Source organism: Paramisgurnus dabryanus, chromosome 16 (genome assembly GCF_030506205.2).
Source record: "Paramisgurnus dabryanus chromosome 16, PD_genome_1.1, whole genome shotgun sequence".
NCBI classification, from domain to species: domain Eukaryota; kingdom Metazoa; phylum Chordata; class Actinopteri; order Cypriniformes; family Cobitidae; genus Paramisgurnus; species Paramisgurnus dabryanus.
Genome location: NC_133352.1, coordinates 20,574,677 through 20,600,893, shown reverse-complemented (window position 1 = coordinate 20,600,893; position 26,217 = coordinate 20,574,677). Strand labels below are relative to the sequence as shown.

The window sequence follows — 26,217 nt, the reverse complement described above, 5'->3', positions numbered from 1 at the left end:
ATCTGCGCAGAATATATTCTCTTTCTTTGTTTTTTCTTTCTCTCTTTTCTCTTTGTAGTGAAATATGACCCAGAATGGTTTAATTTGATTAACACAAGCACCATACAGTACGCCTGGCCTCCTTCAAAAGGCCACGTGATGGCGCACTTACATTGTTTTGATATTGGTTGCGAAATCATTACTTTGAAAATAGTAATTATTCATGTAGGAAACTTCAAATATTAGATCATTTTAAATATGATCAAACTGCGCATTAGTTGTGCATTAGTAGCCTGCTCATAATAAATAAGAAATATTTTACCTTTAAAGAGTGTGTACTTTACACACTCTTTACCTTTATAATGTTATTTTTAAGCAATGGCTGATAGCCCAGTATAATGTTTGACATCAAACAGTTACAGTGCCAGTAAATTTCAAACAACAACCCTTTTCCAAAACGACCCAGCCAGACAAGCGAGTGAGGGGTTCTGCTTTGCGCATGCGCATTGCAGTGTTCCGTGCGGCGCAGCTCAGGCTCGGTTGAAAAGAAAGGATGAGGACAGCAGCGGATTCATGAACACACACACAGATGCTGATGAGAGACTCGCTGATCAACGGAAGACGCATGGTGTCAGAGAATGCCACGGCAAACCGAGACTTTACATTCATTCACTTTAAAAGAAGGCATATTGACTAGGTTGTTTGTTTTTGACTTGAAGTCGTAAGTCGTGCAGCTAATGCTGCATATCCTCAAATTAAAATGCCAGCGGGGCTGAATGCGCAAGGCAGCGGTATACCTACTTCAGATACGATGGGTGAGTACAAGGTCAATGGCACTTACTGCGTCCACAGATCAATACGGCTATAGATATACATTAATTCACACTTGAATGCAATATTGTAGCTTGATTAACAGCGTTATTTAATGTAATTGGTAGAAAAAGCTGGCACGGAACATACAGTCGTGCATGACACGGATGCGCCCATATTTATACATTAAATATATACATTATCAGTCAATCATATGCGGCCTATGCGCTGTCTTGTTTGCAAAATGATGTAATAGGAAAAATTCCTAGGTTTATCTGGGTTTATGGGTTGTGGCTGTGCAATTGCGGACATTATGGTAATATAAGACAAAAGGGCCAAATATTCTTTAATAACAAGTGTCACGTTCACTAAATGAATGTGTCTTCTGTGTGTAAAGAATAAATAGCCAGATGTTGCCTATGGGATGGGTATATGTGACATCTTCATTGTCCATTACAGGGTCATTTAAGAGGAGGAAAAGAAAGTCAATCATAGTAACAGGGATGCTTCTTATTGTATCCATACTCATTCTGGTCTTTGGGCTGGCTGCTACAACTAGGACACAAAACATCACCGTGGGTGGCTACTATCCAGGAGTCATTGTAAGTATTTTATTAACGTCGATATTGTCAGGCTTGAAACGGAGCGTGAAACGCTGTCTCGGTCTTTAAATAGGTTTGCGATGAGTACTGAGAGGAGGAAAACGCCTTTCACTGTTTATTTTTCCCATTAACTCTCACCACAATTGACCAGTGTCCATTACCTCATTGTTGTGAGCCTAATTTGGGAAAACTCATTCCATTCATTATTCAAGAGTGAATCTCAAACCTCTAAACACTCCGGGAGAAACATATGAGCTTAAGTAAGAGTCGGGAACATTTTGTGCATGTAACAGGTGTTTGGTATTCCTTAGGGACTGGCTGTTTTGAAATACTATATGATATTGACATGGCCGGATTTCATTAATTGCTTTTAACTTGACGGTTGACCACAACATAACAAAAAAACATGTTGAGCGGAGAACAAAAAGCATTGTGGGGCAGTTTGTATGTATAATTAAAATTGAGTGAGGTCATCTACCTCTAAAAATTTTTTAAACAGGTTTGCACGTAAAGTGACCGCGTGTTCCCCTGTGATATTTTCAGCTTGGCTTCGGATCGTTTCTTGGAATCATCGGCGCCCATTTGATAGAGAATAAGAGGCAGATGGTAAGGAGTTTTTCATTACGCTGCATGCATACGTTTATGTGCATTTTTTCACCTAATGTTCACAGCAATTGAAAGTGCAAACCTATTTGTTATCGAGAATCGGTTTCTTGTTTTTAGGGTTGTCAGAATGGGAAAAATGGCTCACAGGTTTTATAGCTTGAATAGCAGAGCATGTTGCAAGGCTTGTGGTGAGATGCACCCAGAAATAGCTCAGTGTAAGGGGAGCAGGATGGATGTCGAGACAGGAATGTTCAGAAGCCATCGCAGTGCAGAGGGAATAGGAGGTGCTACGATCCAACTAAAGAATGCATGAGAGTGGCATGCCAGGCCGAATCATAAACACACAGGTACACTTATTGAGGAGCAAGTGCAGGATGCACCTTTCACCCATAGAGAGTAAATGATGAGTATACTATACTGGAGTCTGAGAATTACATTTTGGGATGGCGTAAGTCAGTGATAGTGACTAGCATAGCATCAAACCAATAGAAGGACTACCAAAGACCTCAATAAGATGCTATAGACACAACAAGGCAATTCAGTCTCTGACTGTAGACATACGTCAGGCAATCGTACACGGTGCATTTGGTTTAGAGCAGGTGTAAGGTCCTGTGGGTTGACGTTGTTGTTTGCTTACAGCTGGTTGCCTCCATTGTGTTTATCAGCTTTGGTGTGGTGGCCGCCTTCTGTTGCGCTATTGTGGACGGAGTTTTCGCTGCAAGACATATAGTAAGTTCGTCTGCACGATGTGTTTTACATTTCTTTGGTGACATACAAATGTTGACGCTCTATCATGTTGTTTCATAGGACCTGAGACCTCTGTATGCTGGCCGGTGTGAATATTATTCCGGCGGAGCCTCATTTGATATAGATGTGAGTCGGTCACTACCTCACGGGATCTTTGTGAACTCCTAACCCAGGTTTTTGAATTTTAGGGCTTGTCCACCAGTATTAGTGTACACCTGTCTTTCAGGTCCACTGTCAAACTGCATCTCGGGTCTCCTGTAATCTGCGTGTGAAGAGCAACACCTGCTACTGCTGTGACCTTTACAACTGTGGCAAGTATGTGTGCGTGTGCCCGAGTCCCATTTTGGGTTAACCCCTCGCAGGAAATCTTCTGCAACCGGTCAGATCTGAAGAGATTGCGAATCTTTGTTTTACCTTGGTTGATTTATATTTGCTTGTATTTGGTGTTTGCTTCTCCCCTGAAATTCAGCTCTGTTCGAAAGAACGTTTGTGTTTATTTATGTTTCAGAGAGCATCCTCTTATGGGACTTCAGAATAAAGAGGTTTTGAAAAAATTTAGGAAATCCTCCATGATTTGGAAGTAGGTGTTTCTACTTTTAGCCCATTGACAGCCCATTATGTGTTGTTGTTAAACCACTGACCGTGGCTGCGTACGGTTACTGTACGGTTTCATTCCTGATAAAATGAGAGGAACCTTTATATCACGTTCTATGGTTTCTCTTTCAGAGGTGAGGAGAGACATCAATGTTGTTATTGAATATGAGAACTGGATATATTTATCCATTTCATGCTTTTCTTAAGAGTGATGTGCGCTGACATGCATATATTTCGGTTCGGATTTTGTATTGCACGAATCGCCGTCCTCCCATGCGTTCTCATTTTTGTTGCTTTTCCTGTCACTGACACGTGTCTGTTACTTTGTTACGTGAACGGCATGCAATAATGTGCTCCTTTGGACTCTGTCCCAACCATCTCAGCCGAGTGGAGCTGCGTGGAGGATACCATGAGTACACAGAGGTCCGAAGCTGCCAGGATGTCGTGCATCTTTACCATCTGCTGTGGTCTGCTACTATCCTCAATGTCGTTGCACTGTTTCTGGGCATCATCACAGCAGCGGTTCTGGGCGGCTTTAAGGACATGGTAGGATCCAAATGCACAGCAAAAAAACTAAATAGATAGCGTACATTAAATGCCAACAAATAAATCAATATCTACCCATAATATTCATTGCATCCCTCTGTTTATTTTTGGAAGATGCCGACAGCAGCACCAGATTCCTGTGAGCCAGAACCTCTCCCTATACCTCCACCCCCAGAGAACCCTGGACCCACCACATCCAATAACTCTTTTTACAACACTGCCCCCTGCTTACCTCCATACACTGCCTATGACCTTCAGGTAATCAGCATTCACTTTGGACTATTAACCCACTTTGGGGTTTCCCAGACAGGGCTTATTTTAGTCCCAGCCTGTTTGAGCTGTCTTAATTTAAAAAAAAGTTGCAATGAAATATCTAACGCATATCAGTGCCATTGTTTTGTCTCATGATGCACACCGGTGTTGTTTTTGTTTGCTTAAATGTCCTAATACAATTAAGGCCTAGTCTCAGATTAATCTAAACCCTGTCTGGGAAACCGCCCCTTTTATGTGCTGCATGCTTTATATGAGCATTATCATAATTGGCAAACTGTGTATAGACGGTTTCATCAGGCGCACATGCGTTTTCGCGGTTACGTTTCTGAACGGAACTTAACTTTTGGTCTCTGTTTGTTTAATGGTCTAAATTGAACCCCGGAAGAAATACCTCACCAAAAATAACAAATGTTTTGGTTTCCTAAAGACGAGGGGAGATGACGTGCATGGATCACTGCTATGTGAAGAGAGGTTTGGCAGCCGATCTGTAGTTAACATTGAATGCATTATAGTACACATTTTACACAGTAACGAAGCTCAGTGTCGTTTTGATACACTTTAATTATGATTTGAGCTAAGGTAATCTACTGGTTGTTAATTTTGCTTGTTATCAGAAATAAACTACCCTAAAAGGACTCTGTTGTTATTGATTATTTGCCGAAGTTTATTGCAAGTTAAGTTTGTTCCATGAAAGCTGTATGTTTTCACGAAAGCTGTTTGTTTATGTTGTTACTGCTGAAACCGTCTATAGGTATATGGATAGGTGACAGCAGTGTCCTGTAGTGCTGTGTTTCATTTTGAATTAGGCAACATTTATTTAAAGGTGCCATAGAATGGAAAACTGTATTTACTTAGGCATAGATGAATAATAGTGTACATGGTGACATATCGTGAGCCTTATGTAAATCTCGTATATACAAAAGGCCGCTGATAAACAGTCCAATCTCAACATAACATTGACTGTATGCCCAACATTAAATTAATTACAACGTTTTACAATGCTAAAAACAAGGCCCCTGGGAAGTTTTTGTGCAAGAAGTATTTTATGCAAGAAGTTTTCTGAAAAAAATCCATTCCCTGTGTAGGGTATGATAATATTATAACATTTCTAGACTTTTTAAGCACACGTGCTAAACTGTTCGCTTTAAATGCTTATATCTTCTGTATGTGAATGTTGATTCATACCAAAATGCTTTTTGCATAGTTGTGTTTGACACATGAAAACATTTCGGGTTACGTATGTAACTGTTGTTTCCTGTGAAGGGAACGAGATGCTGCATCTCCTTTGCCATACTTCCTGCATCCCTGTAATGCCATCTTTGGCAATATTTCTGATAGCGATATACTTCCTGGCTCCCGTGTCATCCTGTCTTTGTCGTTAAGCCTCACCATTGGTTGAATTTGATATACACATTCAGACGCACTTACCCCTGGAGGCGTCCCCAACGTGTCACTGCAGTGACGCAGCGCGAGTTCCCTCGAAAGTGAACTGTAACAATGTACCTTAAAAGGTAACACGTTGTAACCTTGCTTTCACTTGAAATGTGTCCCCACATTAAGTCCTTAAATTTGAGGCTATTGGACCTGGAAGTTCTTGAAAGGTCCTTGAATTTGAAATTAACTAAGGTGTGGGAACCCTGTGCCCCTTACTGCTGATTGGCTACAAGATTCTAAAACTTTGTGCACCTCGCCTTTATGGAGTTGGCCCAGCTATAACAGCTTCAACTCTTCTTGGAGGACTTTCTACAAGGTTTAGGAGCATGAAATTGTCAAAAATGTCTTGGTATGATGAAGCATTAAGAGTTCCTTCTACTGGAAGTGATTGGAACACCTGAATTCAATGATTTGGAGGTGTGTCCCAAAACGTTTGGCAATGTACTGTAATATATCAATGCATTCTTTGGCCCCTTTAATATTTGTATGAGTTGCAATTTATTATTAACTGTTGGGTGTCTTGAAAATGTGTACTTTATGTGAATTTTTATATAAGCCAATCAGAAATGTGTTTGGGTTAGGCTTGGCTATGCAGGACTATAGGGATTAGCTGCGTGGGAGAAATACACCATTATGCAGGCAAAGAGCATCATTTCTCTATGGATGACCATTTGAAAGCATCTTAATTTGATTATTTCGATGAAATAGTTTTTTAAAGCATGTGTTGCAGACATTTCACTATATTTTTGAAGACATCTCAGAGGCATGAAATAGACATGTTTAGTGGCAGACTGAGAAAATAATTCAGGTTGGAATTCGACTCCATGGCCACTTCCACTGCTGCTGGCATCATCGCCACCCTCTGTATGTAATCCACTGGACTGCTAATATTTTACCAGCCAACATAGCAGAAAGTCTATAAAATTATAAAATAATTCCTATGGGAGGGGTTAATGTGGCAGAGGTCACATTTCGAGTATGGATATCATATCACTTATTTAGTGTGATCTCCCCTTACACTGAGCAATAGCAGGAACCTACCAGCTCTCTTAAAACCTAAATTAAATTAAATCCTAATTTCAGTCTCCTCGAAATGGTTCAAGATGTGTTTAGTGCCAAGAGAGATCCACTAAATATTGACTTTTGCCAGAAGCCGCCATTTTTGGGAGGTTGTATTTTCACATGTATTTTCTGTTTTATATCTTAAGAAAGAGACCGAAAGAAAACAAATATGGATGCTTATTAAAATTTTGCTAAAACAACAAAGCTGGTGGTGGCCTAAGACTATAACACGCTAAGAAAGCTTATATTTATAAGAAACTGTGTGTTTGTTTACAGGGTGCCAGCCTGTTTCCTGACTCTTCAGGCTTGTCTGATGATTCCCAGTCTGGAGCCAGTCACATGTGGCCAACTATGATCCCACCTCGGTATTCTCCTCCCTATTACCCACCCGATGAGAAGCCCCCTCCATACAGCCCCTAAGGGACCAACCTGAGGATCAAAACCACATGGGCACCTTTGGATATTAGTGTCGGAAATCACAAACAATTTTGCAACGGAGCCTCTTCAAATAGAGAGGTCTCATCTGCGCAGTTGGTTAGAAAGGGAATCACCGAGAAGAGACTACAACCACAAGCATTCATCATCATAGAGCAGATGTAATACGCTACATTAAACCCTGACAAGATTTGTCCACGTCGACCAAACCTGATGTGTAAAATATTCATGCTCTATATAGGCTCTGTTCAAGAGGCCTATACCTAGTCACATCTAGCCTCACTATGAGATCAAGACTGTTCACAGATAAGCCTTAAAAAAAATGGTCTGCTTCCTGTACAGTTCTCTTCTTATCAGTGCCGTTCTGTCATCCTCTCAATGTGAACGTCTCCCTTTCAAAGTGGCACTAAGTGTCGGTTCTGCATCTCCTCTGCTGTTTCAGCATGAGGATTAATCTAATATCTTACCTTGCAATTGATTTTGCACTTTAATGTCTTCAGATTTTACTGTATTCACAGTTCTTGATTATTACTTGAGTTATTTTTAACTGTTTTCGGCAGCTAGATTGCAAAGAACTACTGTACATATATTAAGGCTGAATCTTAAGATCTTACCTTCAATATGTGGCGTTTCTTTTGCATCGAGTCAAGCACACAATCACGTCACAAATTCAAATAATCATTTGTGACAAAAGTATCTTTAGCTTGAATTATGCAAAGTTATAAGCTCGTACATAGTTGTATAAATAATAAGGATATCTCACATACATCTGCCTTTTTCTGTTGCTGTTGTTTCTGTATAGGAACGACAGGCTGAATGTAAAAATGAGGCTTAGCTTTAAATAACCATTACATAAATATAAGTGATTATCATTAGTAATTATGTGATAATAAGCTAGTTAACATTCTCTCCACTTTGCAAATATGATATCAGTGTGGGCAATGCTGTACATATACAAACAATCAAACTGCCTTTTCGTAACACAACACTATGAAGACTTGTAGTAATATTCTCCTTCTTGTCAGTTTATGTGTTCACTGTGATTAAGTATGTAGTTTATATAAGCTTGATTCATATCAAGATTTTACTGAAGCTAAATAAGTAGAGATGTTACATTTTAGCAATTGTATTACTTCGTGGTGGACAGTAACTAAAGCCATGTGCTTTAAACAGAACCCATAAAGTGGATCTTTGCCTTATTTGTTCATTTCTGACCATGTTTATGAAAACATTGTTTACCTTTGATGTTTGCATTTGACATTACATCTGAATCGATCATATCTTGTTTTGTGTGGGATCTACACATTACAGATTATATTTGTAAAAAGGGTGCATTATACCCCCGGTTTCACAAACAATGCTTAATAGTCCTAGATCAAAACCAGTTTGACTGGTCTCAACTGAAAATAACTTGCAGAGACAAATCTTAAAGGTGACATAGAATGATTGAACGGGGTATTTATCCTTGTTCTGTGATGTGACACGTAGACAATTTTTTTTGTTTGTTTGGGTCTGTAATGCCTTAGACGCTTCCTAAAAACCTCTCTCAGATAGCTCTATTAGGGTGGGGGATTTTAAACAAGTGGTTTTGCACCTATTTGGCTCCCCCTACTGGCTTAACTTGCAATCTCATTACCGATTGGCTGACTTTGCTGCCACTCAAAAAATTTAGCCAATTATATTAAAGTGGAGGGGCAGTGAGATGCCTGTGATGTCATAAGCATCAGTTTTTCAGATTGGTTGGTTTTCTGGCTGACATTTCTAAAAGAGGAATTTCTATGAGACTGAGATGTTTAGCATGTTTAGCACTTTTTGTATGTTCGTGAATGCGGGTAGACTACCATTATTCAACAAAGACAAGGTAAAAATGGTTTTTCATTCTCTGTCCCCTTTAAAATATGCCTGTGCTATTGATTTGTTTTAAGATACACATAAGTAACGTCTTTTTCTAAGGCATGTTTATAAAAGATGCTTCAACATCTTAATTTAACCAAGGCCTAGTCCTGGCTTTAGCTAAGCATCATCGTCTATAAAACCAGACTATAATGTTGTATGAGCAGAAATGTTCATGACTGACTGGTGGTTCTCACTACAGGAGATTGTCACTGAAAATGTATTCATAATTGACATAATGCTTCTAAAAATAAAAGAAATAGATGTATACTTTCTTTAAAGTTTTATTTAATTCTATATCACACTTGACCTAATAATAAATAGGTTTTTTAAAAAAGGAAGAAACTGTTAAGATGAATGTCTTTAGTATTATTATGTACACGATTATGGTGTTAAAACATCTGCATTCTGACAAACTGAAGGAATCTTATTGTACTTACAGATTCTTCCCCCAGCCTACAAATCCTAACATATTAAGCGACACAACTATTCTGAAAAAATAAAATATACTGTATTTACAAAATAATAAATTGTAATAGGGAGGTCCTCTGAATTACAAATATGAACCCCTGAAAATTAACTTGGACATATTCCTCTCCACACATCGATAGATCCTCGTGTTTATGCTGTAGGTAGAAACTTAGTGTGGATATATGGCCAGCATATAAATAAACCTTCACAATGTTAAAAACATAATTGATGGTTACTAAACATTTTTACATATTTACTCCATCCTTCTTAAAACGTGATATCAAACTATAAATACAAACATTCAAACTCATATTTATAGCTCATACTCATAGTGGGATCAGAACCTGTCATGTACACTTATGAATCTAGTGCCAAACAATCATTAAAGGGAAAGTTCACAGATAAATTAATATTCTGTCATTTACTTACTCTCAAGTTGTTCTAAACCTGTATAAAATTCTTTGTTCTACTGAACACAAATACAGATAAAAGTCTAAAAAAGTTAATAACCAAGGTTGTAAGATTACCAGTAATGTTAAGTAATTTACCGGTAAGCGCTATGTGTGAACACAAAAATATAGATTACCAGCATTTATAACGGACCCACAGCTTCGGGCCAATCATTACGCTTTGATACAGATGACGCGTTTACTGACGTTTCCACACACACGGTTCTTAAACGTCGAGCACACCTGAAGTTAACATCCACATTTCTTCACCAAAGTTGTTTAAAATCGCTTATCATCCATTTGCCGAATTGCCGACGTTCTAAGCACACCCTCTGTGAAGCCTAATGTACAAAATGTACTGTTGTTTAAGACGCAGGTTTCGTTTGGCGTCGCCTAATGCAATGTTGGTTTGGACGAGCAACTTCGCGACCGTCAGCGTTTGCCACAGATGTGAAAAACTAAATACAAACCGTGGATATGAAGTCATCACCCCCCATTGTTTACCAATACAACACTGGGCTCGTCGCGCGCCACAGGTAACTTCCGCTTTTTTCCGAGTTTACCGGTATTTTGATACTGATGTGTGAATGATATCTTACGGGTAAAAAGACGGAACGTCACTGCGTGTGTGAACAGCACATTTTTTTGTATTTACTCGTACATTCATGGTAATTTACCGAAATTACAGTGTAAAAGAGGCTACTGAGTACTGTCAACTGTATGGTTATCATAATTTATAAAAGTATCTTCTTTTCTGGTTAAGTCTCTGTTTAAAACAACATGAGGGTGAGTAAATGACGACAGAATGTCCCTTCAATAACTGCACCAAGTACTAAAAATGAAAGAAATAATGCAGTTAGTATGTTGACTTGGGTACATCACTTTCTCTTTTGGACATGGGCTCATTATTTGTAACACTCTCAGAGAAATCATTTGTACATTATAGTTCCATGAATGTAAAATAATATTAATAATAAAAAAATCTTGCAATAGTCTGTAATTGATCCCCACAAATGACATCCAACACATTGGTGCTGTCCTTAAAACAAAACAGAAAAAAATATTAAGAAATGAAGAAATGTCAGCTCAAATGTAAGGTCTAATGTACAAGAACTGTACATAACATATATATCTATCTACCTAATCTAACAAGGCATTACCAGGATTCAATGATGAGCTGTGAACCGTAAACCAATGCTAATATGTGATTCTAAATATACAAACAAAAAGCACAAACAATTTGATGTATGAACTGATACTGGAGTTTAGATCAATAAACTGGTCCAAAAAACCTTAAACATCCTCACATTAAAGGCCCACAAAGAACACAAGGCACCTAAGCCAGAAGAGTGCACATCCTCGCTCAGTACGTCTCTGGTATTACAAACTCAAATTCTGTTGTGCTTTCACTGCTAATTTGGTTTGCGGGTCGTGGAGGCGGTTCAACTTGAACATCAGCAGCCGGAGGAGGTCTGGTTTGTGACTCAGACTCTGCAAAAATGTCATCCCAGGTCAGCGTTTTGTTTTGGGGAGATGAGGGTGCTTGGTTTGTGAAGTGCTTTTCATCTGGGATACCATGTTGAACGGTTCCATCATCCATGATCAATGGCATTCCCTCTGAATCCTCAGAGACAAAGGAATATGATTTCAGCTGCAATGTTTTACAAGGCAGAAGACGGTACAAATTGTTGCAGGAGTCATCTTTCTCTTTTCTTCCTGAAGGGGCTTGGTTGTGAATTTGCTTGCAGTGATTCGACAAAATCTGATAATTGAGAAACGTTTCGTTGCACAGTAAACACTGGTACCGTCTTTCCCCCGTGTGAGTGATTTCGTGTTTCGTTCTGTATTCGGCCAGAGCAAAAACCTTGTTGCAGTAATGGCACGGATACTTTCTCTCCCACGAGTGGGTGTTAAAGTGACGCCTCAGACTTGTTAGGCACACGTAGGGACGTTTACAGACGACGCACACGAAAAACGTTTTTCCGTCCATTACGAGTTCATAGTGATCCTCCTGGTCCTGTTTAATCTTTCGCTTTCCTTTGGGTGAGTAATTGATCATGCTGTCTGCTCCGAGTGGCATTTGTGATTTTCTCCCAGGGGCGACTCCCTCCCCTGGGTCGTCCTTTACGGGAACAATGTCATAGGTGTCTTCGCCTATATTGGCATACACTTTACAGCCCGGCGATAATGAATCAATTTCCGAGGCTTTGTCTAACGTTATTGTCTTTTTTGCAGAAACCGCTGCCGGGCTGGTATTTATTTTACCTCCTGGTCCATTATTGGTGTTACAGATTTGCCTCACATCTGACAGTTTGATTTTTCCTGAATGATCTGGAAGAACTTTCTTTTTATGAACAACAACCACGTCATTGTTTTCGAGAGACGGAGAGGTGCAGTTAGCATCTGGAATCGGACTGTTAATGAGGGTCGGCGTGGTGGGCTCAATATCTGAATTAGCTCTTACAGGTGAAGTGAGAATACTACTGCCGGTTTCAATGGGTATCACAGGACCTGGAAGAGTGTTTTGGACTGGAAGATTTCTACACACAGAAGAGGTGCTGTCCTTTCCCTCATGCCCTGTTGATGCTTTAGAGACGGTCGTTTCCTCATTCGTGACTTTTTGTTTTTTGGCCTGCGGCCCTCCCTCTGACTCCGTGTTGTTCATTCCAGATATCTTAGTCTTCTGAGCTTGCGGAGCCTCGGTTTTCGATACAAAAACAATGTCATCGTTGTCCGAGTCTATTTCCTTCTCCACACCACTGCCTCCCATGTAAAACTCTTCAGCAGATAGTGAGAATGACTCCGTAATGATTGGCATGTGTGGCTCTGCTGCTCCAGACTCACTTCTCCCTGAAGAATTAACATTGCTGTTGTCGCCATCTTTGGACAATCCAGGTAATCCCTTGACTTGTGAAAGTGGAACTCCTAGATTGGCTATGAACTTCACACCCAAAATCTGCCCAGCGCTGATGAGATCCTCAAGTTTGTCAGATCGAACTCTGAAGATTTTCGAGGTGTATATGTAATTCAAGATCTCCTCAAATATGTCCGCCTTGATGAAGTTCAGCTCTATGACTTGTCCGGCAACAGAGAAGAGTTGGCGAAAATAGTTGCTCGAGGCTGACAGCACCGTTTTGTGTGCCTTGAACTTGCGATCTTGGACGATTATTGTGACATCGCAGAATAAACCATTGTTTCGCTGCTCACTGATGGACTTCAACAATGATGCTGGGTACTGAGTGTCCTCTGCAGATATAAGCTTTAGTTTCGACATTGCTGAGGGGTAGAAAAGATTATAGTAAAGTGTTATGTACTTTTCCCCAGTTTTTTATATATAAATGATAAAAAACAATTATTTTTAAATTTGTAAAAATAATTTGGGATATCACTACAGCATACAAAGCTTTCTAAATTAATAATACAGTGTCGTTTCAGTATGCAAACATGCATGTGCACACATTTCAGCTTTCTAGCATCAACAAAAAGACTTTGTCAAAGATAAATTTGCTGTCTTTTTCTGTATTAAAACATATTATCATCAAGTTTGTATTCTTTATAACAGCTTTAATACAACTTTATTACACTCTGCGAATCGCATGTGCCTCAAGGAAGGAGAAGAAGCGCATATGCATGAGAATCAAAGGCACGCTAGCTGGCTAAGTTAGCTTTGCAGCAACAAAGGCGATCAGAAGGACATATGCTGCATTAAACGTGGCATATAAGTATTGCATAATTTAAACACAATCCCTTTTCTGCGTTTTAATAATGTCATTCAGACCAGATACTGACTGGGTGGGCAGCGGTCAGTCTTAAAACAAAAACAAATGGCTCAATTCAACTCTCCTTCCTGGTTTGGCGGCAAATCGCGGCCTATCTGACTAAAGATGCACAGCAACGCATGTGTAGGTTATAAATTACGATGAATCCGAGTTATTACCTAGCCGTTAGTGGAAGTAAATCGTATACCTGCAGAGAGACCCGTTAAAATCCACGATTCCCTTGTTGATAAACAATAATGACGGCGATAATGTGAGTCGGTTGCCGTGGACAACACAACGGAGCTCGAGTTCCTTGGATTTGGATGAACGAGTCTCACAGCAGCCGATAGGAGTCGCAAGACATCAGTTTGCCACAGCATACGTGTGATGAATGCTAACAGCAGACAAACCGACAATACAAACTTCAAACTGTCCGTATAATGTTTATAAACATGTCCATGTTTATTAATATACCTGTTCGATGTAAATCTCATTGAGACAGCTTTATGCTGGTTGGGGGAGGGGTCTTTTACAATTACAGATTTTTTTTATTTAAAATTTTCAAAAAACGTCAGTACAAGCATTTTTATAAAAAATAAACATGAACATTTATATTAAAGCATACTTAATGTTAAAAGGCAATACAAAAAACGATCTAAATCAGCGACATAATTCAAAAATAATGTAAAAACTCTCTTCAATGAAATTATGTTGTGTTTTGTACAATAAATGTATATCACATTAATATTTCAAATGGCTTACATGCTGTTTATTATGAGTTTACCAAGCCATGTTGTCTCCATATTTAGAACAAATTGTTAAAATAACTACTCTGCATTTTCCTTGATGTTTAATGCACTCTATAAAACAATGATTTTGTGTTCAACGTTAATGCCAAAAACATTTTTACATGTAGGTACAATCTTTGTCTCAAGGGGGCGATAATGCGCGCGTCATGCAATTGTGAATCACGATAGAAGAAGAACTCAACGAAAAGGAAACGTAAACACACGTATCTGGTGCGCATGTAGCTTATATGTGGAATATACATCTTTATAGAGGTGCATTTAGACTGTGGTGAGTCTACATTTCAATAAATTAAATTAAATAGTTTGGCTATACGCTTCGATAACGGTCAAAATTGTAGTGAGCCAAGCATTTCTAGCTAAACTAGCTTTGCTCCCGTTGAACTGCGACATGGCCGATGAAATGTAATTAATAAGCCGTTTTGTTACTAACTGAGTATAAGAAGAAAAACTTGAATATATTTTAGCGAGGCAGTCTACAATAATGCCTGAGCTGGAAGTGAAATATTCAGACGCCGTGAGCCCGAAGAAACGCCGCCACAGTCGCTCGAGGAGTCGCTCACCGGACCGAGAGCTGAAACACTCAAGACACGATGAAGACCACAAACCGCGATACACGGATCGAAACCGCTTCCGTGTGGGAAATTCTCGCAGTCGGTCGAGGTCCAGAGAACGAGATCGGTTAAATGTGTCGGATCAGAGAAACGGCCCTGGATACAGATCTGATTACTATGACAAGAGAGATGATGCCCAACGACAGAGACAAGACGCCTTTATTGCAAGGTATGGGAACGTGTGTTTTAAACTACATCTTCTCTACACACTATGCAGGGTTTGAGATGCGCAATCACTAATTGATCATTAACAAAGTAAATGAGAAGTTTTTTAATGTAAAAAAATGTTTGATTCTTTTTGTGTTTTCTTAAGGCGCCTGCAAGAGCGTGAAAGAATTGGTGAATCGGGATGTCCAGAGGTTTGGGGCTATTCTCCACGAGTCCGAGAACCTGAGTAAGTTCAACATTGGATCCATTGTGCAAAGCTTTGATGGCAGTGCAGCAGAGATATTTGTAAATACGATATAATGGGTGCATATCAGAATCATGCATTTACACAAGCACACAGTTTTGGGTCATTTTTACACCTGATATTAACACATGCTTGGATGTCGAGTTGAACCAGGGCCTTAGGACGTTTTTGTTACCATCACATTATGTATTCTGACATAATTATGTCTTCTTTCAATAGCTCGGATGAACATACTCCTGTAGAAGAAGATGTGAAAAACAGCAGCTCTGAAACGAGTTCAGAAGGTAAGGTACACTGAAATATATCAGTGTTGAGTTTTTGTGGCAATGTTTGTTTTGCTTTATGAAAAAAATGCATTTTATCTGAAAACTAATCCAGATTACTGATCTCATGCCCACAGAAGAAAAGAAAAAGAAGAAAAAGAAAAAAAAGAAGAAATCCAAGAAGAAAAAGAACAGAAAGCACTCAGATGACAGCGAGTCTGAAAGTGATTCTGAAGGTTCGGCCCTTTGCTTTTGTCCTAAAACTTTATTTAAATGAGATGTAAGGCAGCCCCATTTTAACAGCCTGTTATATAAGGAATTCATCTGTTTGTATTACAGAAGAGCTAAAGAAGAAGAAAAGAAAGAAGAAGAGCAAAAAGTAAGAATATATATATTTTTACTTTGCAGAACTCGTTGAGTGAATAAGACCTGATATATTTTGTACCCAAGCAAGGTACACTGCTGCTATTTTTTTTAAATATCAGTTTGATAAAAAGGCTTTAAACACACACAAATCTATAGACCATGTTAGGATTGGAATTTACCATTTTTGTCCTCACAGGAAGAAGTCAAAGAAAAAGAAGGCAAAGAAGAATCAGGAGTCCAGTAATTCCAACAGTGACCAATCAGATGCAGAGGAAGAGGACATGAATGAAATCTCATGGGTGGAAAAAACTGGTGTGGGAGAGCATGTTGTTGGACCCGAAGCTCCTCTCACTCACCTATCTCAAGATGACAAACCTCTAGAGTGAGCTGTTGTTGTTTTTGCCTCCAACCCTTTGTTAAATGCAGTAATGTTTAAACCTTAAGACTGTTTCTCTAACAATACCATTTGTTCTGTCATCTTTTCCATAGTTTTGGACATGCTTTGCTACCAGGTGAAGGTGCAGCCATGGCTGAGTTTGTGAAAGCTGGTAAACGAATCCCAAGAAGAGGTGAAATCGGTCTTACTAGCAATGAGATTTCAGAGTTTGAGAAGTCTGGCTATGTCATGAGTGGAAGCCGGTATGTTTTCTCCTTTTGGAAAGCCAAAAACAAATGTTATAGTTGAGAGTATAGGTTGAAGATTGCATTTTTTTTTTAAATATGCTAATTATTTGATGTTTTGCACCTTTAGACATCGGCGTATGGAGGCTGTGCGTCTGAGAAAGGAAAACCAGATCTACAGCGCTGATGAGAAGAGAGCACTCGCCTCCTTTAACCAGGAAGAGAGAAGAAAGAGGGAGAGTAAAATCCTTTCCAGCTTCAGGGAAATGGTGTATAGAAAGACTAAAGGAAAAGATGAGAAGTAGACTCTACTCCATCATTTTTATTTCTGTTGACTTCTTTTTCTTTTTAAGAGATGGATGACAAAATAAAACGTAGTTCAGATTAACACCTTTTTAAAACTTGAGTGTATAGAGTTTTATCGGCTTGAGGCATCACACCATACAATGTACAGTGAGAGGTTTGTGAACAAAAATTGTTATTGCTATTATTAAACTTTCTTTTCACAAATAAGGATGTAATGTGTTATTTGCATCAAAATAAAATGGTTATGTGGAACACATTTGACCATGCTTTATTATGTACATTTTGTGTGGTGTACTTGCATTATAGAATCTTGGATTTAAGATATGTGACCCTGGATCATAAGTAGCACCAGTATATTTTCTAGCAAGCCAAAAATACATTGTACAGGTCTTAAATATAGATTTTTTTAAATGAAAAAGTAATTAGGATTTTAACAGAGTTAAGATTAAAGATAAGTATTGCATAATGTTATCACTTACTCTGCCCTCCTCCTGAGGGTTCTGAGGAGGGCATCAAGTAAGGGTGGAGTATGAAGCCTAGAAAGGCATCAGGGAGCTGGCTGATGCAGTCTCATCCCTGTCTACCCAACCGTTTTTGATGACACTCAGTGGGTATCGATTTGTAGTGTTAAACCCACTGGTCAGGGGCAGGACTCTGGTTCTTGTAAGGGGTTCAGTGCACCGACCTCCAAATATATGCACTGGCCAGTGACTTAACCTAGTTCTCCCTAAACAATAGTCTGAAGAGTGTTTCACAGGGGTAGAGCTTTATCTCCAATATCTAAACTAACTCTTTTCTCTCAACATGTATTGTTTAGAAATTGTGAAAACTTTTATCTTGTTAGGCACCTTTTGTACTATTGCCTACCTATGAAATATTGTTTATTGTGTCCTAATCTTTGTACAAAAGTGTCTGCTAAATGTAAATATTAACATCAGGTTCCATAAAGATATTTTGTAAATTTCATACTGTAAATGAATTCATCATTAGTAATGTGTTGCTTAAGACCTCATTTGCACAACTCAAGATTTTCTCAATATTTCGTTTCTTTCCTCCTTGCTTTTTTAAGTAGTTGAATTTCAGCATCAATTATACATCAATGGAAAGCTAATTTATTCAGTTTTTATGTAATGTATAAATCTTTATTAAAAAAAGACCCCTATCACTGTTTTTTTAGTCCACGGTGACGTATGTGCTTTTATGAAACCCACCAGGTCAGTGTTCTTCACATCTAACCCCGGAGAACCGGTTCCCTGCAGAGTTTAGCTTCAACCTTAATCAAACACACCTACCTGTGATTTTCTAGTGATCATGAAGACATTGAATAGCTTGCTCAGGTGTGTTTGATTAAGGTTGGAGCTAAACTCAGCGGGAAACCGGCTCTCCAGGGTTGGATGTTAAGAACACTGCACTAGGTTCTTGGGTATGATCAAGTGAAGTGATGCACTAGCTAATGTATGTTAACCCATACTATGAATGTGTCCTTTGCATTTATCCTAGTGAGTAGTGAACAAAAACTTATCACTGATTCTTAAAACTTTGGCAAAAACATGTCCCACTAAGAAAAGTGCTAATTCTGTTGGAAATTAGTAACATTTTCATGAAGGAAAAGAATCAATCTTCTTCTTTGCACATATCTAAGGTTCTTTTATAGGTTTATAACTGGAAAAACGCCTATTTTATGAAAAAAATACAAACATGGGAGGTGGCACACGTAAATTGCTGAACAGCCAAGACCATGGTCTATAATGATATACCTTCAGATTTTGTAATTTAACTAACTTTTTTTTCAAAATTTAAACCTGTTCTTCCCAAGAATCACCGTTATATTTGTAGCTGTGATCTATCACTGCCTTGCTTAATTGTAACTCAGTCTGCCATGTGAATCGAACGGGAAACCTTCAGGCCACAACTGCCCCAAATATGCCCTGCTTGCCTGAATCTGGACTTTAAATCAATGGCTAACTTCTAAACATCAAAGCAGTCCCTGTAACGTAAATGTGTTGAATTAATGTCTATTCAGATATTTTTAACAACCTGCCCATTGGTAATTTTTATAGCTTTAACCCTCTTCACAGACTGGCATACCAAATATTTAAGATTTTCCTTTATTTATTTTCCAGTTTAAACATTTTTGAGGGTATCCTTGAAGATCTCAGAACCTTTGGTTCATTGTTATTAATTTTGAATCCTCTCATAGGATGCAGTATGCTGCTTATATTTCAGGTGGGGTAACCCCACATGATGTTAACCAAATGTAAATAAATTTTTTATTAAGTAAATACTTAGCTTAGTTCTCTGAGGTGAAAAAAACGAGTAATCTTGAATATTTAAGAAAAACCAATGAGTAACATAGAAGCAGAATTTTAAATATTACGGTTTACTGGCTGGGCAGCAATTTCCATTATTACTTAACACGCAAGAAAGCTATCTAAAACCATTATCTCATATGAATGTGTTTCAGCGTAGCTTTAGGAGGGCGTCCCTGAAATAAGTGTAGTGTAAGCATTGCGTATGGATGAAAGCCTCTCCTAAATGGCTATTTGCTGATGCAAATCAATGCACTTTACTCCATTAATGGACATAAAAACTGCTTTTGGTCTCTTTTTGTTCTTGAGTACTTTTAAATCAATCTCCATTAATGCTCTATACTAGAAGAAATGTGACAGCTTATCGCATCCCATTAATGCAGGTTACTGCTTAAAGCAATGAACTCTATGTATTTTGTATATCTGAAAGCATTCAGTGCATTTACTACAATTTAAAGTGTTTACGTACTTGGCCAATTTTATATACACCAAGTGTTAAGGTGTTTATGCGTATCTCTACACATTAGTGCCTGGTTTTACAGACAAGGCTTAAGGCTAGTCACAAATTAAATGAACTTATCCTTACATATCTTAAAATATGTCAATGTCATTGTTTTGTCCAAAGATGCACACCAGTTATAACTTTACAATTTCATTATTATCTAAAGCATTGTATAAAAGCAACTTAACTATCCCAATTTAACGAAAGCATAGTCCTGGCTTAAAGGAACACGCCCACATTTTGGGAATTTAGCTTATTCATCGTATCTCCCAGAGTTAGATAAGTCCATACATACCTTTCCCATCTCCGTGCGTGCTGTAACTCTAACGCATCCCCCGCTAGCTTAGCTTAGCACAAAGACTGGAAGTGAATGGCTCCAGCTAGCATACTGCTCCCAGTAAGTGACAAAATAACACAAACAGTTTCATATTTATGTGTTGTGATTTGTATAGTCACACCGTGTACACCGTGTCACTCCACCAAAGTAGCAGTGCTTCGCCTTCTGAAAATATAGTTCCCAGTATGTTTACTTATTGGGAGCAGTTTGCTAGCTGGAGCAATTCACTTCCAGTCTTTGTGCTAAGCTAAGCTAGCGGGGGCTGCATCAGACAGAGTTACAGTACGCACAGATATGAGAAAGGTATGCATGGACTTATCTAACTCTGGGGGATTGGGTAAATAACCCAAATTCCCGAAATGTGGGCGTGTTCCTTTAAGCAAAGCCTTGTCTGCTAAACCGGGCCTAGATGTTCACCCACCAAACAGTAAAATCTAAGTTGTATATAGAATCTTACAATCTTATTAATTTAAAGAAAACATTTTAATAGACAGCTGAACAAAATGTACATGAAAGATCTTGAAGAGGATGCTGTGTGGTCCTTTACTTGATGTTTTCAAGTCCCTGAGAAATAAACAGAGGAACATTTTAGAACACTTCATTATTGATAATAACTTTAATATAGATAAATGTCAGTACTTACCTTTGAATGGTAATGTATACCACTCCCAGACACTCTCTTGTCTCTCTCCATCAAATACCAGTGATACGGAATCCGTGCAATCCTCTTTTCCTATGAGAGAAATGAGGTGGATTGCATATGGTGTTGATATGCGGGCCATGTTACATCAAGATAATAAAAATATTTCTAACTATTAAAATACGTGTTAAAGCATAAACGCGTCAAGCACCTATGACCTATAAGTGACACATTTGTTCAAATAAACGATTATCTTTTTTCACTCACCTTTCCACCGCTTGTGAACTTGTGTATGTGAGTAGTTGCAATACCAGGAACGAAGAGACAAACTGTCATAATAGCAAAACCGGGCAATATTTCATACCACATGATTGTGGTAAAATTTCAACAAAAGGTCAGAAGGAAATTGTGGTAGTTAAGCGTTATTCAATAATTTCGTCTAAAGTTGACATCTACATGGGGCAAAATGTCTGCCCTCCTGACGGTCACGAACACAACTTCCGCAAAGAATATAAAGCACTTCCTTTTTTGAAGAAAAGAAAATCGCCTGCAAAAATTACAGCGTCTCCTTGTGGTTGTTATTGTAACTACAGTACTATTGTACTATTTGTTATATATATGACTTAAAAAAAAAAAAATAACTGTAGTCAAACTAAACGGCGGAGAAATGCTATCTTCATAATCTTTCATTCCATGTACTTGGGAGGATTTGCACTGCCTCGTCATCGCATGCTTTTATAAAAAAAAAAAAAACGGATGATCTACCATGATGTGAGAGTCAAAGATAGATAGATATCAATGGGCACAAATGAAGAGTGGACACTCATCGCAGTTTTAAGAGATTCTTTGCACTGCGAGTTTCAGCCAATCAGAGACGCCTGCTGGCGACACCGAGAAAACAACTGCGGAAAGTTGGACACTGAATATAGCACAACACGTTTGCGTAGTCAGAGATCGTTGCAAAAGTTTGCAAAGGATCATGAAGGAGGACAAAGAAAACACGCGTCCCAGAGAAAAGAAACTGGAAATAAAGTATGATGAAAATGAAAAACCAGAGAAGCCCAGTAAAGAGAAGAAGGAGGCTATGACAAAGGTAAATAGTTAGCAGGCTAGCCGGCTATGCTCCTCTTATAAATGCAATATAAAGCATAGCTTAGACGCTTTCGTTAAAAATACTATTAATATTTGTTTGTAAATGTGCTGGATATCATGTTGACATAGCATGGGGTAGTTGATTTGCGGAATATTTAAAATATTTACAGTTTGGTTTGCAAATCCCCCTGTCAAAGTTTCCTGTCACTGCGGGGATTGGCTATTTGTTTGCCATTTGTAACGTTAGAGAGGAAGGATTTAATTTAAATATATTTCATATCTGTTCTGATAGTTATGTTTTTGTTAGAACAGCCATGGCTTGATTCTTACAAGTTAATAGAATAGCTAGATATCATCAACCATTTTATTACATGTATTTATTTGTGTAGAATAAGACGACAATGTCTCATTGTTAATTCTAAAATGTATTTTCGCTTTAAAACTTGATACTAGATTGTTATCCGACGTCTCCCTCCCAGTCTAACTAAAGACGAACTAGTGGAGCAACTTCAGCCTCTTCCAGAACTGGACTACCTTGAGTTTTTCTCAAGTGATACTAGGTTTGTATATGCTTCTGTAAATATAATTATGTACAAAGAAAATATGTATTCACATTAAGACTAACAGAAATATTTTCTTTTTTGCAGTCTTTTTCCTCATCTATTTGCAAGAGCATATCTGAATTTCAAAAATCAAGATGACATTGTTCTCTTCAGAGACCGTTTTGATGGCTATGTCTTCATTGATAGTAGAGGTTTGGTTTATACTTGTTATTATTGTTTTATTTGAGTTACATCACTAATCTGTGATTTAAGGAATACATTTTGGTGACTGGATTATTGTTAGATGTTGTATCCTATAAATGGTTTTCTGGTTTTTGTAATTGTTTTTTGTTTTTATAGTATTGATTAGACTGCAATGCATCGTCTTTTTTCCACATTACAGGACAAGAGTATCCAGCCATTGTTGAGTTTGCACCATTCCAAAAAGTTGCTAAGAAAAGGAGTAAGAAGAAGGATGCTAAAAGTGGAACAATTGAAGATGGTGATTATTTACCACTACGTTTGTGATAAACAGTAATTAATTTGGAGAATATGTTAATGCATTGTATTCCTTTTCCTTATCAGATTCTGATTATAAGAAGTTTTTGGAATTCTACAATGGCGATGAGGAAAAATTTCCTTCCAATCCAGAGACTTTACTTGAGGAAATAGAGGCCAAGACAAAAGAACTCAGTTGTGAGTTTTTATGTAAATGCTTAAAAAAAAAAAAAAACGCTTAACATGTACAGTACTGTGCAAAAGTCTTAGTCCACCATTTGAATGACTTCAGGACTCTAGTCTCTTCAAAAAAGCTCAAGATGTGTTTAGTGCCAAGAGAGGTCACACAAAATACTGATTGATGCCTAAAATATTTCTGTATTTTGTGTTTGTATCTTAATAAAAATAGTAAAAAAATAAATATAGCATTAAATAAAACTTTGCTTAAAGAACAAAGCTGGTGGTCTAAGTCTTTTGCAGTACTTTATTTTTTTTTAAATCTGAAATTATTCATCAAAATGTTCTTTTTCCAGCTAAAAAGACAACCCCTCTATTGGACTTCCTTAAGAATAAACAGGTAAAATGAGGATGTAATGTCCTGAATATACTTAATTTTAAGTATATTTGTCTGCTCATGCACTCTTATTCTGTACTCCTCAGAGAATAAGAGAGGAGAAAAAAGAAGAGAGGAGACGGAGGGAGCTGGAACGCAAACGTTTGCGAGATGAAGAGCGACGTAAGTGGAGAGAGGAGGACAGAAGAAAAAGAAAAGAGGCTGAGAAATTAAAAAAGGCGGAAAAGGCATCTTATAAGGATAAAGACCAGTCAAAAGAAGAACAGCCAAAAATCAAGGTACATAATGCTAAATGTTCTCTTGCATTTTCTTCTTTTTGTCTTTCACTGTTACATTTTATTAATCTTCTGTAATTGATAACATAATAACACATATTTTTTGTCTCTTAGCTACTAAAGAAACCAGAGAAAGCAGAAGATGGTGATACTGAGAAGCCTAAAGAGAAGCCTAAGAAACAGAGGGAAGATCGAGCTCCTGGAGGAGATATGAAGAAACGACAGAATGGTGAACACAGGGACGAGAAAGGCAACAAGTAAGTTCGAAGCAGAAACTGCATTATGATTCTGCATGATTATTCAAAATCAGATTTTTCAAATAAATATAAATATAGTTGTTATTATACATGTCATAAAAGGGGCATACACATGTCATACAAATCCATGACAGTAGGACCACAATGTATTTTTTGCATTGTGACCAGGCATGTGTAAGTATGAGATTTTGGCGGTAAAAAATACCACAGTTTTACAGTATTGCGGTTTTGACCACTAAAATGTGTAATTTTGAGACGCCTATGTATACAAACAACAACTTTTTAACTGGACACAATACATTTTATATTTAAGCAACATACAATATGTATGTAGGGTAAAAATAAAGCCTTTTAAATTGTAATTTTCTTTCAAAAAATATATATTAAATGTAAATAACTTGACTTAATGATTTAATTAATTTTGTGTAAACACAGCTCAGCTCATACCTTGGATTGTTTGTAAAAACAACTTAATTTTACCAATGAAACTAAGGCCTAGTCCTGGATTAATCTAAATCTTGTCCATTAAATAACCCCATTATCTCCTTAATTCTTTGTTGTGCAGATCAGAGGATGCTGGGCATAAAGATTACAGGGACCGTGATGGAGAAAGAGAAAGGAGACAGAAAGAAAAAGAACGCTTTAGAAAACAAGACGAGGAGCGGAGGAGGAGAAGGGAACGTCAGGATGGAGAAAACACCTACAAAAAGAGAGAAGATGAGGGAAGAAAGGAAAAGGAACGTGTTTGGGAGAAGAGAAAGCATGAGAACACTGGAGAATCATCTGGGAATGTTCATCCTGAAAAGTCATCAAAAGAAAACAAAAAAGAAGACAGTTCTAGAAAAGATCGTATGAGAAATAAGGTAGATGTGTTTTTGATATGCTAATAATCCATCTATGTCATTTTACCATCAATGTCATTTTAATCATTACTCTTAACATTGCTGCCTTAGGATCGACCCGCAATTCAACTGTACCAGCCTGGGGCGAGGAGCCGTAACCGACCAGGAAGCGGCAGCGGAGGAGCTGGAGGAGAGGGACAGGCAGCAGAGAGGAGGGCTGATAAAGAGGCGAAGAATACACCAGAGAAAGCTGCGGAGTGAGAAAGCAGCCCCGTGCTAGCATGGCATAATTACTAAAGAGAGAGGAGGGGCTCTTACTCGAATCAAGGCAAATTTACATCTTCAAAACATGGTGCTGCCATCAAACGAATTTCCCCACTTAAAAAAAAAGAAAACTCTGTCAGTGACATGAGAGCACAAAGCCCTCCAGTGCCTGAAAGAGCCCTCAAAAGTATCTGTTTATGAGCAAGGCAAGGAGTGATTCAGTTCCCGTATGATAGGTGGATTTGAGAAACGGGGCATAGACGAGAGAAGCCAAGCGATTGGACCACGATAACTTAAAGTGACCTTACTTTTGGTACACAGCCAAACTTATTTCACTTCTCATGCTTTTTTGCTTCTTAGTTTGTTAAAGAGGTCTGATCAAGCTTGCTTAGGGTTTATCACTGTTCTACTGTAGACAATATTATATTGCGCCTCTACACATCAAACTATTGCCATACATCACATTTCACTTTGGACAATCAGTAACATTTGTTCTTTAGCTTGTGGCTGTTCGAAAGATACTAGCTTCTGTTGAAATTACATTTAGATATTGGTCACTTGGAAAAAGAGCCATGCTTTATGATGCCAATGCCTTTGTCATTGTTCTTTTGTGCAAGTCGACTAAATTATATGCAAAAACATATGTGGCCTTCCTTAATTTTTGAACTATAACATATCATACAAAAAATGCAACTAGCTTGGATTGGAAATTATCACATGTGCTTTCATTCAGTTTTACGTTTTCTTAACTCAAATACTGCTTGTTTTCCTTCTGTAGTTGCAACTCTGTTAAAACTGTGAAGAGAAATCCAAAAAGACAATAAAAGAAACCTATGGGTTACTCTAAGTGTCTTGTTTTTAATTTTAAAATGTGGTTTGTTAAATAAGAATTGCTTGTTAATGCCTCAAATATTGTTAAATACGTTTGTAAGCACTAGAAAATTGAAATATGATAAAACAACGATCAGCATTAGGTTTGTTCGGTTTTAGTAACACTTTAAGACCCAGCTGGCGGATGACGTCAATGTACCGCGAGAG

General features: G+C 38.0%; 5 protein-coding genes across 7 annotated transcripts; 3 read left to right on the top strand and 2 right to left on the bottom strand.

Moving 5' to 3' along the window:
• Positions 1 to 488: 488 nt before the first annotated feature.
• tmem255a (transmembrane protein 255A) lies at positions 489 to 8,985 on the top strand. Of its 3 annotated transcripts, XM_065271949.2 has the most exons (10): positions 490 to 794; positions 1,249 to 1,391; positions 1,935 to 1,997; positions 2,637 to 2,726; positions 2,805 to 2,870; positions 2,971 to 3,059; positions 3,253 to 3,324; positions 3,722 to 3,884; positions 3,999 to 4,142; positions 6,930 to 8,985. In XM_065271949.2, exons 1-10 carry the CDS (start codon positions 740 to 742, stop codon positions 7,071 to 7,073), a joined length of 1,029 nt encoding a protein of 342 aa, XP_065128021.2. In that variant the 5' UTR covers positions 490 to 739; the 3' UTR covers positions 7,074 to 8,985. The 3 variants fall into 3 exon arrangements, with proteins under 3 accessions (XP_065128022.2, XP_065128021.2, XP_065128023.2); XM_065271950.2 differs by lacking the exon at positions 1,935 to 1,997 and having other exon boundaries at positions 489 to 794; XM_065271951.2 differs by lacking the exon at positions 3,253 to 3,324 and having other exon boundaries at positions 491 to 794.
• Positions 8,986 to 9,122: 137 nt separating this feature from the next.
• Positions 9,123 to 14,010, bottom strand: zbtb33 (zinc finger and BTB domain containing 33). Its single transcript, XM_065271948.2, has 2 exons — positions 13,868 to 14,010; positions 9,123 to 13,177 (listed from the first exon to the last, which is right to left on the bottom strand). Exon 2 carries the CDS (start codon positions 13,173 to 13,175, stop codon positions 11,265 to 11,267), a length of 1,911 nt encoding a protein of 636 aa, XP_065128020.1. The 5' UTR covers positions 13,176 to 13,177; positions 13,868 to 14,010; the 3' UTR covers positions 9,123 to 11,264.
• Positions 14,011 to 14,604: 594 nt separating this feature from the next.
• On the top strand, positions 14,605 to 17,301 carry nkap (NFKB activating protein). Its single transcript, XM_065271947.2, has 9 exons — positions 14,605 to 14,736; positions 14,933 to 15,248; positions 15,393 to 15,473; positions 15,711 to 15,775; positions 15,892 to 15,990; positions 16,094 to 16,133; positions 16,317 to 16,502; positions 16,610 to 16,759; positions 16,872 to 17,301. The coding sequence occupies exons 2-9, from the start codon at positions 14,950 to 14,952 to the stop codon at positions 17,044 to 17,046; spliced, it is 1,095 nt and encodes a 364-aa protein (XP_065128019.2). The 5' UTR covers positions 14,605 to 14,736; positions 14,933 to 14,949; the 3' UTR covers positions 17,047 to 17,301.
• Positions 17,302 to 20,656: 3,355 nt separating this feature from the next.
• Positions 20,657 to 21,345, bottom strand: ndufa1 (NADH:ubiquinone oxidoreductase subunit A1). Its single transcript, XM_065271946.2, has 3 exons — positions 21,103 to 21,345; positions 20,839 to 20,928; positions 20,657 to 20,759 (listed from the first exon to the last, which is right to left on the bottom strand). Exons 1-3 carry the CDS (start codon positions 21,202 to 21,204, stop codon positions 20,739 to 20,741), a joined length of 213 nt encoding a protein of 70 aa, XP_065128018.1. The 5' UTR covers positions 21,205 to 21,345; the 3' UTR covers positions 20,657 to 20,738.
• Positions 21,346 to 21,697: 352 nt separating this feature from the next.
• upf3b (UPF3B regulator of nonsense mediated mRNA decay) lies at positions 21,698 to 26,021 on the top strand. The gene is made up of 10 exons (XM_065271944.2): positions 21,698 to 21,928; positions 22,381 to 22,487; positions 22,575 to 22,681; positions 22,873 to 22,971; positions 23,055 to 23,165; positions 23,501 to 23,544; positions 23,628 to 23,819; positions 23,931 to 24,073; positions 24,639 to 24,936; positions 25,027 to 26,021. The coding sequence occupies exons 1-10, from the start codon at positions 21,815 to 21,817 to the stop codon at positions 25,174 to 25,176; spliced, it is 1,365 nt and encodes a 454-aa protein (XP_065128016.1). The 5' UTR covers positions 21,698 to 21,814; the 3' UTR covers positions 25,177 to 26,021.
• Positions 26,022 to 26,217: the final 196 nt, after the last annotated feature.

What these genes read in the sequence shown, in the direction of transcription:
- tmem255a (XM_065271949.2), top strand. Translation starts at nt 740, where the DNA reads ATGCCAGCGGGGCTGAATGCGCAAGGCAGCGGTATACCTACTTCAGAT. An exon ending in TGGGCGGCTTTAAGGACATG is followed by an intron (nt 3,885 to 3,998) that starts GTAGGATCCAAA and finishes TATTTTTGGAAG; the next exon opens with ATGCCGACAGCAGCACCAGA. An exon ending in ACACTGCCTATGACCTTCAG is followed by an intron (nt 4,143 to 6,929) that starts GTAATCAGCATT and finishes GTTTGTTTACAG; the next exon opens with GGTGCCAGCCTGTTTCCTGA.
- zbtb33 (XM_065271948.2), bottom strand. Translation starts at nt 13,175, where the DNA reads ATGTCGAAACTAAAGCTTATATCTGCAGAGGACACTCAGTACCCAGCA.
- nkap (XM_065271947.2), top strand. Translation starts at nt 14,950, where the DNA reads ATGCCTGAGCTGGAAGTGAAATATTCAGACGCCGTGAGCCCGAAGAAA. An exon ending in CAAGACGCCTTTATTGCAAG is followed by an intron (nt 15,249 to 15,392) that starts GTATGGGAACGT and finishes TGTTTTCTTAAG; the next exon opens with GCGCCTGCAAGAGCGTGAAA. An exon ending in CTCTGAAACGAGTTCAGAAG is followed by an intron (nt 15,776 to 15,891) that starts GTAAGGTACACT and finishes TCATGCCCACAG; the next exon opens with AAGAAAAGAAAAAGAAGAAA.
- ndufa1 (XM_065271946.2), bottom strand. Translation starts at nt 21,204, where the DNA reads ATGTGGTATGAAATATTGCCCGGTTTTGCTATTATGACAGTTTGTCTC. An exon ending in AGTTCACAAGCGGTGGAAAG is followed by an intron (nt 20,929 to 21,102) that starts GTGAGTGAAAAA and finishes TTTCTCTCATAG; the next exon opens with GAAAAGAGGATTGCACGGAT. An exon ending in GTATACATTACCATTCAAAG is followed by an intron (nt 20,760 to 20,838) that starts GTAAGTACTGAC and finishes TTTATTTCTCAG; the next exon opens with GGACTTGAAAACATCAAGTA.
- upf3b (XM_065271944.2), top strand. Translation starts at nt 21,815, where the DNA reads ATGAAGGAGGACAAAGAAAACACGCGTCCCAGAGAAAAGAAACTGGAA. An exon ending in TGTCTTCATTGATAGTAGAG is followed by an intron (nt 22,682 to 22,872) that starts GTTTGGTTTATA and finishes TCCACATTACAG; the next exon opens with GACAAGAGTATCCAGCCATT. An exon ending in CAAGACAAAAGAACTCAGTT is followed by an intron (nt 23,166 to 23,500) that starts GTGAGTTTTTAT and finishes TTCTTTTTCCAG; the next exon opens with CTAAAAAGACAACCCCTCTA.